Raw genomic sequence first — 15,925 nt, 5'->3', positions numbered from 1 at the left:
CTTTATCTATTTATTTGTATTTTCATTGCATGCAACTGAAAGTAGTCATTCAGAGTTTCTCTCAGTCTTCAAGAAACACACCGAGAAATCCATAAACTTCCCCAGAACACATGGAATTATGTAGTAATTTATACTTAATTATAGTCGAATACAAATTAGTTGGTAGAGGTCTCATAAAAATTTGTTTGATTATTTCCCTGTGAACAAGGGAGAAATATAAGGCCTTGTGTTATGTCTGAAAAGCCAGTCCTGTGAATGAAGATCTGCACAACAGAGACTTGAGCATAAGTTCAGATGATTGGGTTGGTGCTCTTAAGGGTTACTACTCCATAGCTGAGGCAGCTCACTGTTAATGAAATGAAGAAGCCTGCACCATGTTTTCACAGTTATTGTCTGTCAGCAAGATATGGCTACATCCTTAGATGCACCATGTAATCTCTTGCATTCTGAAAATAACTTAAATTGAAGGTTGTTTTGCCTGTTTATGATCTTTTCTGACACGGCCCAGTTTGCTAAATAAAGCTTTTGTATCTTCTTTTAGATGAAAGAAGCTTTTGAATGTGAATTTTGGTCCCTTCTTAATTCTGTGATTTGTAGAATTTAATACCATAACAGTGATAGATACAGCTTACTTGGGTTGTTTTCTGCAGAGTAAAGTTATACTTCTAGCTTCCACTCATCAACATTTGATCCTCTCTTAGAGGACTAACTCTTACCCTTTGTTATGTTGGAAAATGTGTTGGAAACCTAGAAATGCCTTAATGATATTCATAAGCTTATCTTCCCAGTAGAAAAGACCTTTTTATCTTTCTTTTTAATCAAGTCATTAGCATGAAACTCAGAGATGTAATCATAGCAGACTGGAATTGGGGTCATGCCATAGGCTAGCTGAATAGGAGGCTTGATGGCATGATGATGTATAGCCATTTTGCAACAATGCTTACAACTCAATAATTCTGCCCTTTAATTACATTTTAAATCTCATTTGAGAAGTTTTTATCATTATGTAAAATGCTCAGTAAATGCTCTCATTCTATGACCCAATAAAAGTTCTGCTTATGAACCGGGAGAACAAATTGTTTAAAAGCTTATGGAGGGACTGGGAGCTTGTTTCCCATTTCATTCATTGTGACAGAGCTTGGTTCAGTTAGCTAAAGTGGTCTATATGGTAATAAAACATTATTCTCATCACTGTTAGATTCTTACTGTTAGATTGTTTGGACACAAAATAGGTCACAAAATCTTATCTCAATTAGTTGTATTTTGTTGGGGGGGCAGGGGGGGAGAAGAAAAAAAAAACCTGCAAAACCCAACAACCAGTTCTTAGAAGAACTATGACATTTAAAAGAGGGAATTCCAGTTGAACCAGTAGTGTCTTGCAAAGCAGAAAAGATACTTCAGTGTTTTGTTCCATCATAAATCTAAATCACAGTATTTTCAATCTAGAACAAGTGGTTTCTTTGTTTGGTTTGTTTATTTTTTAAAATATATTTCTTTATGTTCAAATACTTTGAAGATAATGACCAGCTCACAAGGACAGACTGTCACAGAGAGTAGAGCAAACTGGCCTTCTATTGCCAGAAACAAACGAAATAGATCAAGTGCATCTTGAACTGAGTCTACCACTCATGCTTAAAATGCATTGGACTTGCTGTGCTGTAGCCATCAATTCAACATCTCCAGAACTACATCACTCACAAAACCATTCCTCTATCTAGCAGACAGAAGAATAAGCCATGATCCTGAAAGAGGTGCCATGTGCGTGGGTCTTTGTGCCTCCAAAGTCTGCTGGAGTCTGCAGCGGCATTAAAAAAAAGAAGTCTCCAACTCTCTGAACCCTCACACAGAGTTTAATGCTTCAGGCAGAATCAGATACTTGCAGGAGTTTAGATGTAATTAAATAAAAGCAAGTAGGATGTTTAATTTAATATCCAGTCCAAAAGCTGTGCTAGACAGAGTTGCAAAATACAGACAGTGACTCCAGTTCCTACATCTGTAGAAGCCATAAGGGGTTACAAAAAAAAAACTTTGAGGGAGGAATCTTTTTTGGTTATACCAGCGGAACTCCCCTGTTGGTAAAAATAAACAGACTGTGCCAAGCTTTAAGAGCTACTCTATCCCCTTCAAGTCCATAGAGCACAGACTTATAATTTATAGATGTTCTTTGCTCAGTAGTGTTGTTAGAACAACAACAAAAAATACTGGTATGAAATAAGTTTGCAAGTTCTGCCTTCTCCAGGCACCCTAAATGATGTTTAACCAATGAGAATGAAAAATAAAAGCAGAAAGAAACCCAAATTATTGATGGATTTTGACATCACCATAAAAGAAGATAAAAACAATTTGTTTTACTTTCAGAAGGTAGTATTTTAAAGTGAGGAAGGAAGGGAAGGGAAAGGGAAAGAGGGGAAAGGAAGGGAGAAAAGGAGAATGAAGAGGCAGGAAAGGAAAAGGAAGAAAGAAAAAGAAAAAAAGGAAAGAACGAAAAGGAAAAGAGAAAGAAGAACAAAAAAGAAAAATAAAGGAAGAAAGAGTGAAAGACAGGAAGGGAAAGGAAGGGAGGTAAAAAGAATAAAATAGAAAGGAAAAGAAAGAGGATGTGAAGAAAGAACGAAAGAGGAAGGAAATCAGGGAAAGGGAAGGAAAGAAAGAGGAAGGAAAGGAGAAAGAAGAGAAAATAAAGGAAGCAAAGAAGGAAAGAAAACATTGGAAGACAAAAGCTAAAGCAGAAGGAAGAAAAAAGGAAGGTAGGAAAAGAGGAAAAAAAGGAAAATGGAAAAAGGAGGATTACATCATTCATATTGTCTGTACAGTATAAGAGGTTTAAGTAAATATGCTACTAATTTAAGCTATTTAAAATATTTAGCTGGGTTTTTTCCAGAATTTTTTTAGGGAAATATAATATGCTCTGTTAATATAAATATGAAGGGGACAATTAATTCAGCTAACTACACAGACGGAGAGGGATTACAGAGGTGTTAGACTTGGTTTCGAGTAATTTTATGATAGCTTTCCAAGCTGTTTCAGCACTAGTATTACGGAAACAGTCCTGCAAAGTATAGTACTTCTGAGCTTTGTATAGCCACACAGGTATTGCTTGCTGATGCTTTGAGTATATGTATATAATTATGCAGACTGACTATTTTTTTAATTACTGTCATAAAGATCATTTTTTTCCTCCGTGTTGATTTCCTTTAATCAGATGGTGCTGTCTCTAATTTTGTGAGCCTTCATACTTCAGTCAATGCCATTTATTTCATTAGTAACTTTGTACAGTACCTAAAGAATGTAAAATGCTTCATTGGAAATGAAAAGCACAATTCCAAGAACAGAACTGAGTTTGTAGAGGATTTAAGTGCTTTAATTTCTTTAAATTATTACATAATTAACTTTTGTCTACCTTGCATAAAAGATAAATGTTTTGTCAGCTGTGATGCATTAATTTCCATGTCTTAGTCTGACTCATGTACAGTCCGAACAGTGTAACTAATTTCTTCTTTCTAGGACTGTGTTTTACTTGCAGCCTACCAATCCCTCTCTGATGCATAACCGAAATAATGGCAGATTTTGCCATGTGTCATGTCCTTTATATGTCATGCCTGTATATTGCATGTGAGAAGTGAAGGATATTGACACTGATTTAGTATTTCTGATAAAGTATCTCAAACAGTATTGAATTCTTACAGGACTGTCTCTGCTATGTGGAGGCTAGCAGGACTGCCGATACACTAGGTTTCACAGTGATGGCTCTAATGTGTTTTAGGGGGCTCTGTGTGAAATAAAACATGTGGAGCCACAGGTGAATTTCTCCTACCTACTAAGAGCATTAGGGCAGTGAGGATGTGTGCTCCTATGAAGAATGCTAGCAGTAGTTCCAACGGGGAGAACCGAGTTCATCAGGTGAGAAATACATCCTTCCCATAGCTTTTTGGCAGTATTGGTCATGCTCTCTTACAGCTGCCTTAGTCTACATCTCCCCTGAAATCATGCATACGGATTTCAAGGGCTCAGGACAAAAGTGAAACAGCAGAGCAAATTTTCTCACCCTCTTTTGCCCAAGAAGATTATTCCCCTCATGACAAGTTTATTTCATCTCTTTACCATTTTTAATTCTGTGACTTAGTTCTAGACTTATTCTATATAGTATAGTAATGTAAATATACATTTTAAAATGTGTAGAAACCTGTAATAGCTCTTCAGGAAGGTTTCCATGAACAAATATTACAGTACCTTTTATCATCTAACTATATAGTTCGTCTTAATAAAGGAGGATTTTACTCTCAAATCTGCCCTTGATGAGATTGCAGTTCTTCCTAAGCAGTTCAGCTCACTCTAAGCAGTAACTTGTGATCAAAAAGATGTGAATCTGAAAAATAACTTAGGCTAATAAACAATACTCATTAATGAGGTACTGTAGCCAACGTATTCTTTTGTTATTTGTTTTTCCTTTTGCTACCTGCTCTTTTTAAGGGAATCTGTTTCCACACAGCCTCAGCAATAACCACTGCAGCAAAAATGCAGCATACAGAGTCAACTTAAGTCCAGCTGTAACTCAGTTAGAATTATATCAAAATTGATTTTTCATCCTCTGCTGTTCCTCCGTTTGTATGAACACACTGGAAAAAAGTGAAAATGCAGTAAATAGTCTATATTTAATCTATATTCTATGATTCTTGGTATGATGTGTAATGACAGCATATTTTTGCAAATATCTCAGCGGTTTATGAGATGAAATAGATCTTCCTGCTTTACTCTTGTCAAGAAAAAGAATCTAGTTCATATTGATGTTTCATTTGCATTTTTGAAACATGGAAATTACTTATTGCAGAAAACAAATAAAAGGTGTATAGATCTTTCTCTTATATGTACTATGCTTCTTCTGGGATGTGAAGGAGTCACAAAGAAAGGATCTGAAATGCACCAACCAAAATGGAGTAAATATCCTTGTTGTTGTCTTGCTTCTTTGTCAGTGTAGATTTCCTGCATAGCTGGAATAAACTACTTTTAGGAGCATTAGAAAAGTGCAGTTTACATAGGTAATTTGGAATAAGGAAAACCATGTCTTGAATACTGAGCTTTTGCTAAGAGTATTTCACTTTTCATGTCTGTGGTCTGTTTAACTAACTGTAAAAATCTATTTTGATACTGTACAGTATTCTGAAATAAAAAGGATATGGCTTGATTTTATTTTCAGAAATATGTATGTGTCAGGAGAAAAGCATGGACCGTGTAGACTACGAGAGACTTTTTCTAAAAATGAGGAAAATGTGATAATGCTTTTTTGTGTGTGTTAGAGAATGCTGTGAGTGTATGTGTGGTAAAACACCAAAAGGCATAGGTTTGACAGCTTCCTACTGTGAAGAGTTATTTGATGTACTTGTTTCATGGCACGTGTTCTTGCTCGGGAAAAGGCAGTTGTTAGCTGTTTCTATCACTACGCTAAAAACTAAGCATTTTGTGCAACAGGTAGTGCATATGATAATTCTCTCATTCAGCAGTAGATTTATTGTTTTTTTAATGTGGAAGGAACTTAGAAGTATACAGACATTAAAAGTGAACTTTTTTACTGTGAACTTTATCCTTTCTTACATACTGTTTTGGCTGTTTACTTCAGGTTTGTGATACTTAACCTAGCTTAAATAAAACCTCTGAATCCATACATGAAGAGAAAGGAATTAGGTAATACAGTATTCTTCAGTCAAGCAAGCAAAAATAAAATATTGCAGCTGGAAGTTGAAGCTAGCAGCATTCAGACTTGAAATAAAGTACAAATGTTCAAGTAAGGGCATTCGTACCTGGAGTATGATACATAGTTATGTAGCTTAATAATGGCATTTTTAAAAATCTAAATTGTCTAATTAAAATCAATCAATAAATACAATATTTATTATACAGTTGCATTCTGCAGAATTACCTCTGATGTATTCCAAACTCATTCCTAACTACTTTATTGCTAGGATGACCATAGATAAAGTAAAACATTTGGATAAGAACTCCTGTATCAAAGACGTTCCTAGCCCTCCTAGAAATTGCTCCAAATACAGTGCTGGTCGTTACTGTGCAAGAAGTAGGTGTTCAGAAAGGGACAGGAAATGACATTTGGAACAGCAGTAGGTGAACAAGGACAATCTACTCATGATTCAGCACAGCCAACATTGCACTTAAAATATCAAATAAAACCAATTCAATTAGGAACACACCAAGCAGACAAGTTGTATGCTCCCCTCCTTCAAAGTCATTCTTATAAAGAAAATTACAACCATTTTCCGCTGGGGGCTATCTGTGATGCTCAGTTAGTGCTGGATCTTGCTCTCAAATGCCATAAATCATTTCCCCTTTCACACTTCATCCCCTGCGCTTCCTTTTCAGGCAGCAAGAAGCACCACCAGAAATCTTAGTGCTTAAGCATCCCAGGAGAAAATGCAGAGCTTTCTTCACTGGTTCATTTCATTTGTTTCTTTGTGTACTTCTTGGTTTGAGAGTAGAAGTAATTTTGTGCTTGTGTGGCCACATACAGGGTATATGTGTGCTCATGTATGTACACGTTCAAATTATTATTTTTATTTTTATTCTGTTTCAAGAGCTTGATTCAACCACTGTTCACTGCGAATGAATCTGTGACCTTGTGGAGCTGCAGCATGCAAGCGTCTTGGAGAAGGGCAGCCAACGTACAAAGGCTGCATTGAGTATGTGGGCAGGCAGGAACGCTGGTAGCAGGCAGCTCTCTAAAGAATGTTCTTTTGGCAGAAACAGCCATGCTAAAAATGAGGGGGGAAAATGAATTCAAAATGTAGAGCTGGCCTGCAGTTATGAAGTGATAAGAAAAGTTGGCTGTTCAACGCGAGCTGCCAGTTGCATATTCTAGGTCCTTGCTATTCTCAGGCCCTCCTACAGCCATGGCCCTGACCAGTGTTTTGATATAGCACAAAGTGGCTGTTTATTGCTATTGACTGCTGAGGCCTGTGCTCCGAAATGCGTCCTGTCAACAGAATGTAAGTGAACTCGGCATTCTGATTCTCGGCTGCTGCAGACGCGTAGATTTCTTGGAACCGCCATGCAGCAGGACCGGTGTTGCAGTCCCCAGCTCAAACTGAAAATGTTGCACAGGAAGACATATCATGTGCAGGTCAGATTTACCCGACATCCTGAAGGTTTTGTGGGGCTTTTTTCGCCTCATCAGCACTGTAAATATATCTTCTCTTTGCTTTGCCACCTCTCAGAGGCTAGACTTTCAACTTTTGAAATTTTTTGCAGCATGCTCTGTATGGAAAAAAAGGTCATTATTCAGTGCAAATGGCCTTCGTGTGAAAGGCCTTCATACCTGCGTACACAATACGTCATGTTGCTGTAAAAGGAGTAATCAAAGCCTCTGCCAGCTCTGAGTTGCACTGAGAATTTTTGCACTCTTTTGAGAAGTGATCGTTTCTATGATTTTGTAAGAATCACACGCATTGCTTTCTATTGCTTCCATAGGAGCTACAGGCAGAGATCGATGCTCATACTGACATCTTTCACAACCTGGATGAAAACGGGCAGAAAATCCTGAGGTCCCTGGAAGGCTCTGAGGATGCAGCCCTGTTGCAGAGACGTCTGGATAACATGAACCTCCGATGGACTGAGCTTAGGAAGAAATCTCTGAACATTAGGTAGGACCTGGACATAAGCGAAAGCCTACAATTGGTGTGTAAGAGGGAATGCTGCATTTTGCCAGTAAAAAGGTTTAATGTAGGTTTTGATAGCACTCTTTTTGTCCATTTTGAAATGATTTGTGCTATTTTGAATGTTGGCTTAACTTTGTAAGAATAATTAGGTTTTTTGCTGTGAAAATGATAGTAGAGGATTAGGATGTGAGGCATATGATGAGGTTTTGTAATTAGAGAAGGAGAGATTAGCATGTTCAAACAGTGACTGTACCCGCTCTAAACGCAGGCTTTTTCTAGAGCTGGGTATGACTTATCAATGAGTCACGCAAGAAAGTGATTAAACAACCCATATTTATAATAAGCTTTATTTCTAAGGCTGCTATTTCCAGTGCAAAATGAAGAATAGCCTTGCAAATGAGAAGATGTGTTATTTAAGTTTTCGGCAACTGTCTGGAGAGTGGGCAGAATGGCCAGATAAAATCCAGGGGTAAAAGAAATACATAGGTAGTGTCATCAGAGGAAAAACTTCTCCTAGCAAGAAAAGATGTGATAAATAGTAATGTTACAAATGGTGAAATGGAGGTGCAGGCTTTGATGGGCTGAAGATTTCTTTTCAAAAGAAATTGTCCAGGAGGCTTCTCTTCAGAAATAAAACTTTTACAATAAGCAACCCAGAACTGTTGCATTCCATCTTGGGCATTTTTTCATCTCTGCTCGCTTGCTGTGTGTTGGTGGCAGTTCCGAGGGCAACAAAAGGCAGAAATGTTTTTCAAAGCAATGTATGAAATATTAGCTTTTTTCAGTTCAGGCTCTGAGGGAGGTCAGTCTGCGTAATGACAAAAGCCATCTTCATAACATCAATCGTTAAAAATAAATGAAGGATGTGAGACTGAAAAGATATTAGTAGCTAAAGAAAAAGAGACACATTTCTCCTCTTTTTTTCTGAGGAGCATAAGAAGAGGGCTATAACCCTTCAAGGTCTCTCTGAGATGTTTTTTAATTCACATGCTTTTTACCCATGAACTTGCCCAAATCCAGCCATGTTTGAGATAAGAAAAGCAGTCCGTTGGCCAGAGATCACTAATTAAATATATGGGACTTCCTGTATTTCGTTTTTTGCAGTTTGATGTATCACTGCCATTAATCGAGTCAGAAATAGTAACCCTAGTTATACCACAGTGACTTTTTGCATTAAGCATTCAAAGCAACAGACCTCCTCTCCAAAATATTTGCTTTCAATAAAAGGCTTAAGGTGCTCAACAGCTTATTGATTTGGATGAGAAACAATTCTTAACTTCTAAACGTTCAATTTTAATGTTGCTGGCCTCCAGACTGAATGAACAGGCTATTCTCAGTCTGCCTGCTTGGAGCTAATCCTTTCCATCACAGAGTATAGAGTGGATTTTGTTATAACTAGCAAAGCTTACACAAAAGAGGTATAAGAGCAGACACATGAAATGTTTCCCAGGCATCAGTCCCACAAGTCTCCTTATTTAGCACAAATTTTAGACTGCTGAAGCAGAAGACCCATGCTGTCTCTCCGCTTAGGTGGGCATTCTTTCCTAAATTCGTTAGATAAAATATATGGTAAATATCAAGAGAAGCCAAGTTCAATTCCATTATTACCTTTCTTTCATTCTGATAAAACAGCTCAGTTTGTCCTAATAAACACTTTCTTTCTTACAAATAACTCATTTTTTAAAACGATTTTCCTATTACCTGTTTTGTCTGCACATGCTTGAACCCAGTTATAAATACACGAGTGTATGCTTATAATGTATGCTAGCATGCACATACATGAACGTGTATTCCCGAAGCTGGAGGAAGGGCAGAACAAGATGGATTCAGGGAAAACATTCACCAGTCCGGGGAAGGTTGGAGTACAGCAGCAGTAACAAAACCGCTATGGGTCACAATTTGTGCATATTTTTTCATATAAGCAGGGTAGAAGCGAAGACCCTAGTGTTTGCCTCCAGCTGCTGCCCTTGTCTGGAGGAGGTGGAAGCTTGAATTTGCTGAGATAAACACGGGAGACAGGAGCCAACCTGACTCAGAAACTTGGCTCCTTGACCGTGTCCCCTCCGAAAGCCCTCTGGTCGCTGCTCTGGCTGTCACCTCCTGCAACTCCGCACACAACATCCCTGCTGCTCCCCCCCATCGCTGCTTCCAGAGGCGTCCTGGGGGTCCCCCAGCCCTCAGTGCCAGCAGGGCTGGCCTCCCCCGTAGGCACCTGCTCTGAGGCAGCTCTGTCCCAGCCCACGACTGCATTGTGAGAGCAGTGATGAAAAGGCAGCGCGGTCTGTGCGTGTCCCTCCCACTCAGCCGTTAGGTTTGAAAAAGGGGAAAATTTTCCATCAGATTGCTGACCAGAGCAGGTGAGCTTTCTGTCAGCCTGTGGCTAACCTGTCTCTTTCCTTTTCCTCGCCACTCCAATTACCTGGTGTAAGAGGCTAGAAAGAAGACAGGATCCATAGAGCATTTCATAGAAATACGACGGTACTTACCTTCAGCAATTCCTCATTTCCATGTCCAAACTAAGTAATAAGGTCTGCAAAGCACTGAGCCCGTATTTGTCACATTTCTTTATAGACAATCCTATATAAGGTACAGGAGTAGAATTTTCACTGTCAGAAAATATGTGATTTTATGTGAAATCACTGAACAAGAAGAGAGATGATATATGAACAAAGCTGGCCGTTAAACAAAAATATGTGAAATAAAAGAAAATCTGTCTTTATTTTCCAGCACATTTTATCACTTTACTGTTATGTAATATTACTTTTGATTTGAATTACTAAGATGAATTTTTACATTATCTGGAAGTGAGTTAGGAATTTCTTCCTAACTAGCAATTACAAAATAGTGTATTCGTAAGTCTAGAAAGACAATATTTTAATGTACTTTATCTATGACATAAACAAAACTGCAGATTTGATCAGTCCAGTGATGTTAAGGTCACCAGTTTTCTCTCCACAGAAAACAGTTGCTGAAAATTAGTAGCTCAGTACTTGATCCCAGTATTAGAAAACCGCATTTACATACACACAGGGGAAATATTTAGAAGATATCCTTATGGTGGAGACCTTGGTTGCACAGAGTAGTATTCTGTCTTCTCATTTTTCCAGTGATTCAGTTAGTTTCATTCACACCTCTGTTCAAATGGCACAGACATTTGGGTAGTGTAAGATGATTCCATTGGCTTTAACAATTTCCTTTTTTTGAGAAAGGATGGCACTGGTTCTCTTATCTTCAAAGTGAGCAACCACATGAGTCTTGTATGAGTTTGAATGGTTTGTCTAATGGTTTAGAGCAATGTTTGCTCTTCCCTGAGCTGAAAACTACTCTCTATATTTTAGTCAATTAATCTCCCAGCAATCCGAAGTGATGACTAAGTTACTCTCATGCTAGCCCTGAATAATGTTTGTGCACATTTAGTGAGACTGACAATTCAACACAGCTATTACTCAATGCTGAAGAGGAAACCTAGGCGGGGGGCAGGAAAGATATGGGAAAACAACTGATGTTTCAGGCCAGGACCGTGGAACCAAATTTAAATTAATGTTGCCAAAATCTAATTCAAAGCTACTGAAGCTATTTAAAAATCATTAAGTTAATGAAACACTAGGATCTTTCTCTGTAAATAAGCTTGTACAATTAGGTTTTTATTTTCACTGTGCCTGAATATATCTTATATTTAACACCTGCTTTTAGATCCCATTTGGAAGCCAGTACAGACCAGTGGAAGCGTTTACATCTCTCTCTTCAGGAACTTTTGGCATGGCTGCAGTTGAAGGAGGATGAATTAAAACAGCAAGCACCCATTGGTGGAGATCTTCCCACTGTGCAGAAACAGAATGACATTCATAGGGTATGTTTTTTTTAAATTATCTTTTGGTCATTGCTTTTTGGTTTGTAGGTAGTGCTACATGAAACGGTCCTTGTTAGAAAAAGTAAGATACCCTTTAAAATACATTTTAAAGACAATGAAAAATGAGCTTCTTACACGAGAGTATGAGCTACAATTTTCAAACACAGTTTAGAAAATTAGCCTTTCGGAGAAGAGAGTATTTGTTACCAGCTTCTTGGCCTATTTGAAAAGCAAAGTGGCATTTTCATAGACCTATCATAGACAGCTAGTTTTCATGACTAGAACAAACACTAACTTAATGTTATTTGAGGATTAAATAAGTACTTCTGAAAACTTTCCTAGATCAGGCATTCAAACTTCATGTGTACTTTTTGAAACTCCATTTTGCTATTGATTTTTGGGAACGTTTGTGGAAAGGGTGACTAATATCAGCCCTAGTGCACAACTGTGTGCATCATCAAACCATTATGATAACTGACTGTAACTGACTTTGACTTATACTAGTTTCAATAAGGAATCCTTATGGGAAGGCAGTAGCATAGCATCATTAGGGGACTGTTCTAGAGTAAGCTTTGTAGTAAAAAGGAACCTAAATCCAACACTTGTATGGGACTTTTTTTTTAAACCCACCAAATGAACAGCCCCCAAAATAACACAATACTGCTGAATATTTTTTCATCCAAAGATTCACACAATATTTTTGTATGAAAGGTATGCTTCAAGTAAGTTTCCTGTGTTGAATTAAGTTCACATCTGTCTGATGCTAAACTAGCATCTGCTTTCAAGTAAGCAGCTTTTAATTTGCTATGCCATTTCAGTCTATTCAGGTCAGAATGTGAAATCACAGTTCTAGCACCTCAGTGGTCCTTTTTTAGCAGTGCAATAGGGAAACCTATTAGGAAACTAGTGTCCTGCTAAAATAAAGCTGAAGAATTGCTGAATGAAGCAGTAAAAAACTGTTGTTCTGAGGAGAAGGAATAGGGAACCATGTGAAAGGTAATGTGGATAGCACACCCAACTTCAGAAACTCCTATCACTTAGGAACTCCATAAAATCCTGTCTAGCCCTTATGGTAAGACTTCTGTTTCTTTCAAAAGCTTTGAAAACTTTAGTCTGGGAAGCACCACTTAATAACAGATGTCAACAACAGAAACAAGACCTCAACCCACTAGGACAGTTCCTAATTCAGTAGGAAGTTGGGAATAGAGTGTCAGGTTTGGGATTTTTTTGCAAACAGTGTAAGATCAAGGGAAGGGAACCTTACTCATATAAAGAAATTGTCCTTTTATGTTTACAAGGTAAATTTATGTAGTGATTGGAATGAACCATGTAAGTATTTATATTACGATATTTGTCCACTATATAATATTCCATTTCTTGTAATTTACTCATATGTAGTATTCTACTTCCCCTCTTCTTCATCCACATGTATCATTAGTTAAAATAATGGCATTATGGGAAGTTTTTATCCTGCTGTTTGGTGACCAAGTATACTTCAGTGTGACATCTAAAATGTTATTTTGAATAAATCTGTTTTCTACTGATTATTTTAAGTTGTTAGTCAGACAGCTCAATACCATAAGATGAGAATATTCCGGAACCAGTGATAATCCTCTCAAAGCATCATGCTGCATATATGTAACTTTCACTTTGTGAAACTTTCTGAAAAAGGTATTGTTTATGAAGTTCCTAAATATCTGATTTTATTCATGAATGGAGAAATGTGAAATTGAACTATAAAATTAAATTGGATCTGGAATACCTGTGTTTTCTCCATTCATCAGATAACTGTATTATAAATATTGTCCCAGGAGATTGTCCTGCCTCCTACTGAAAGACACATTTAAGAACAAATAGTGAGAAGATCAAGTTTGGAAAGAGAACATGACATATCCTGCTGCTTTAAGTTATCGTGAACCCTGAGTTTGTGAAAAGTCTGGAAATAAAGTATGCAACCAGGCTTGGCTTTTGGCATAGGCAAACAGGCATTTGTCTGCAGTAGCAGACTGATGGGAGGTAGTGGCAATATGGTTTCTCAAGGGCCTACATTTACCTAATGGCCAAGAAAATCAAAGAGAAGGATGAACAAAAAACATCTCACTGTCAGTGCGCAATGTTTTGGTAAGATAATATAATGCTTTGCTGCAAGGGGCAGTTTGGTCATATTTCCTAGGACTTCTTTCTGGACAGGTGATGTGTAGGATGGGTCTATCTCACTATCTTACTTGGGACTTCAAGCATTATCACAGAAACAATGAGGCCAAAACTTCCATTACTTTACGAGCACCACCATCCCTTTTTACCTTTCCTTCTGTGAAAGTTAAGATATATGAAATGCCTGAGGTCTGTTCTAGCCAGCTGTCTGTAGCAACTTCCTTAAAGCAGTTTTAAAGCCCATCCAGAACATCAGGATAAAAGAAACAATCTAGATGTTGCTTTAACTCAGCATGACACTAACTCAGACCCTTAACCAAAGAAAACTGTTGAGCCAAAGCAAGTCTTAGAGAAGGATTTATGTGGAATTCTTACAACAAAGCTGTTGTCATGTGAGTAATATTTGAGTATTTGAAAACATTGTCTCCCCTCCTAGATCACAGATACGATCTTTTCATCCAAAGAAATTACTTCTTATAAAATTTTGATATTGTATGTTGTTTCCTAAGCTTATTCAAAAGGTTCCCAGAATACATCATAAAGGTGGAAAGACTTCAGTGACGAATTAAGTGATCTCTCTGTCACTCACCAGTCAACTGAAGTCTTTAAAACATTTAGGGATGAGAAGTGTTGCATGAAAGTAAGGTACCATGAATAGGTGCAAAGTGACTTTACAAAATAGATCTCCTTCTCACTTCTCCTTTTTGATTATCTTCTCTCCCACATGCCGACACATACAGACACAAATCTTTGGTCATCATGTCTAGTATCAAAGATAGAACATTTTAGTTCCTTTTACAAATACAGCTTCTTTCCTTTTCCCATTCTGTAGCACTTCAGTAGTTTAATGTGAGGCCTTGCCAGTTGTAGGCATTCTGATTCCTTGTGGAAAAAAGAACAAAACAGCATCCTTGAAATTAGGATATGGTACCCTGTCGACTCTTCAAAGATCTCTTACAGAGAAGGAGGGACAAGCAATCAGTGCAGAACTCTGTTGACTTCAGGTTGTCTTTGACAACATCTATGTTTGCAGTTTGGAGTTTGTCTACTGTGTTTTTTTCTCCCCTGGACACTATGGACTTCCTGTTACTCTAAAAGTTTCTTTTAGAGAAGCAGATATACAAAGTCTATATCCAAATGAATGACTTAGCTCATTTCTGAACATCAGAAAAATGCTTTTAAAAAGGCTCACGCTGCAAAAGCAGAAGTATCTGGCTTAAAACTGGAGCACAGTACTGGAAAGCTGTTTTTTTCAAGAGTTTTGGGGCCTTGCTTAAGAACAAAACTTTGCTCTCAAAGTGTTCAATAGGAAGGTAAAGAGTAGTGGAATTTTAGTCTGGAGAAAAAGAATCTGTCAATTGTTCATTTTGTTCTCCTACATATCAGTTCTGGAAATCAGTCTTCAGTAAACAAGCAAAGTCTACCTGATCTGACCAATCCTTTAAATGATCCACACTTCCAGCTTTGGCCTTCCTATGTCAATATAATATCTTTCCTTTTGTGAAGAATTGATTTTGCCAGGTAAAGCCAGAAGAGAATCCAGGTAAGCTCTTCACTGGAGAAGAGAAGAAGCCTCAGCAGGGGAACATTATTTATAAACAATTTAACCAGTTGCCGTTGGGAAATGGCATAATGAATGCAAACACGATTTTATGCCTGAATCGTTTTTCTAAAGCAGTGTTACAAGCCAATTTATTTTTTTTTTTCCCTGAAGGATGTAATTTAAAGAAATCCAAACATATTTAACCTGTCTGTTTTTTGGAAGACCATCTGGAATACCTCAGACTGTCATAGTAGAGATGAAAAAAAGTTGGTTCTTATCATTAGTATGCTCCTAGTTGCCAAGATTGGCTTTAAAGATTTTAAGAGTAGGATTCAGATGAATTTCAAATGCTTGAATCTAAGCCAGATCAGAGCTTGAACTCAACTGAGAAAAGAGATATCCGTGCCATCAAAATTGTGTTGTGCTATAAATGTGAGGTGCTTTTTAGACAAGGCAATTTGGAATTTATCCCAAATACACCCATATAACTGCTATTTGTTTGAACTTGTATATATAGAGGGTCATTTTACCAATTTTTGGCATCTGAAGAAGTTGTGTCTATGCCAAAGCCTTGGGGGTGGGGCAGGAGTGTTAAATGTGATGATAAAAACTGCTACATTATTTCATTGTCTTGCAGTTTTCTTCACTTTACAAAGTGTCATAATAATATTTTATTGAAATTACATTAATAACTGTGTACGTTACTGTTAATCTCAG

At 37.5% G+C, this 15,925-nt stretch overlaps 1 protein-coding gene across 19 annotated transcripts in view; it reads left to right on the top strand.

The window, feature by feature from the left end:
• DMD (dystrophin) overlaps nt 1-15,925 on the top strand; it is a 1,341,705-nt gene that overhangs the window by 1,128,192 nt on the left and 197,588 nt on the right. For all 19 annotated transcript variants that reach the window (XM_075430270.1, XM_075430262.1, XM_075430225.1 and 16 more), the window contains 2 exons: nt 7,474-7,646; nt 11,355-11,511. In XM_075430270.1, the coding sequence (XP_075286385.1) occupies nt 7,474-7,646; nt 11,355-11,511 (330 nt within the window). The remainder of the gene's footprint in view (nt 1-7,473; nt 7,647-11,354; nt 11,512-15,925) is intronic.

This window comes from Opisthocomus hoazin, chromosome 1 (genome assembly GCF_030867145.1).
Source record: "Opisthocomus hoazin isolate bOpiHoa1 chromosome 1, bOpiHoa1.hap1, whole genome shotgun sequence".
NCBI lineage: Eukaryota > Metazoa > Chordata > Aves > Opisthocomiformes > Opisthocomidae > Opisthocomus > Opisthocomus hoazin.
This window is presented reverse-complemented; position numbering and strand designations above follow the sequence as displayed.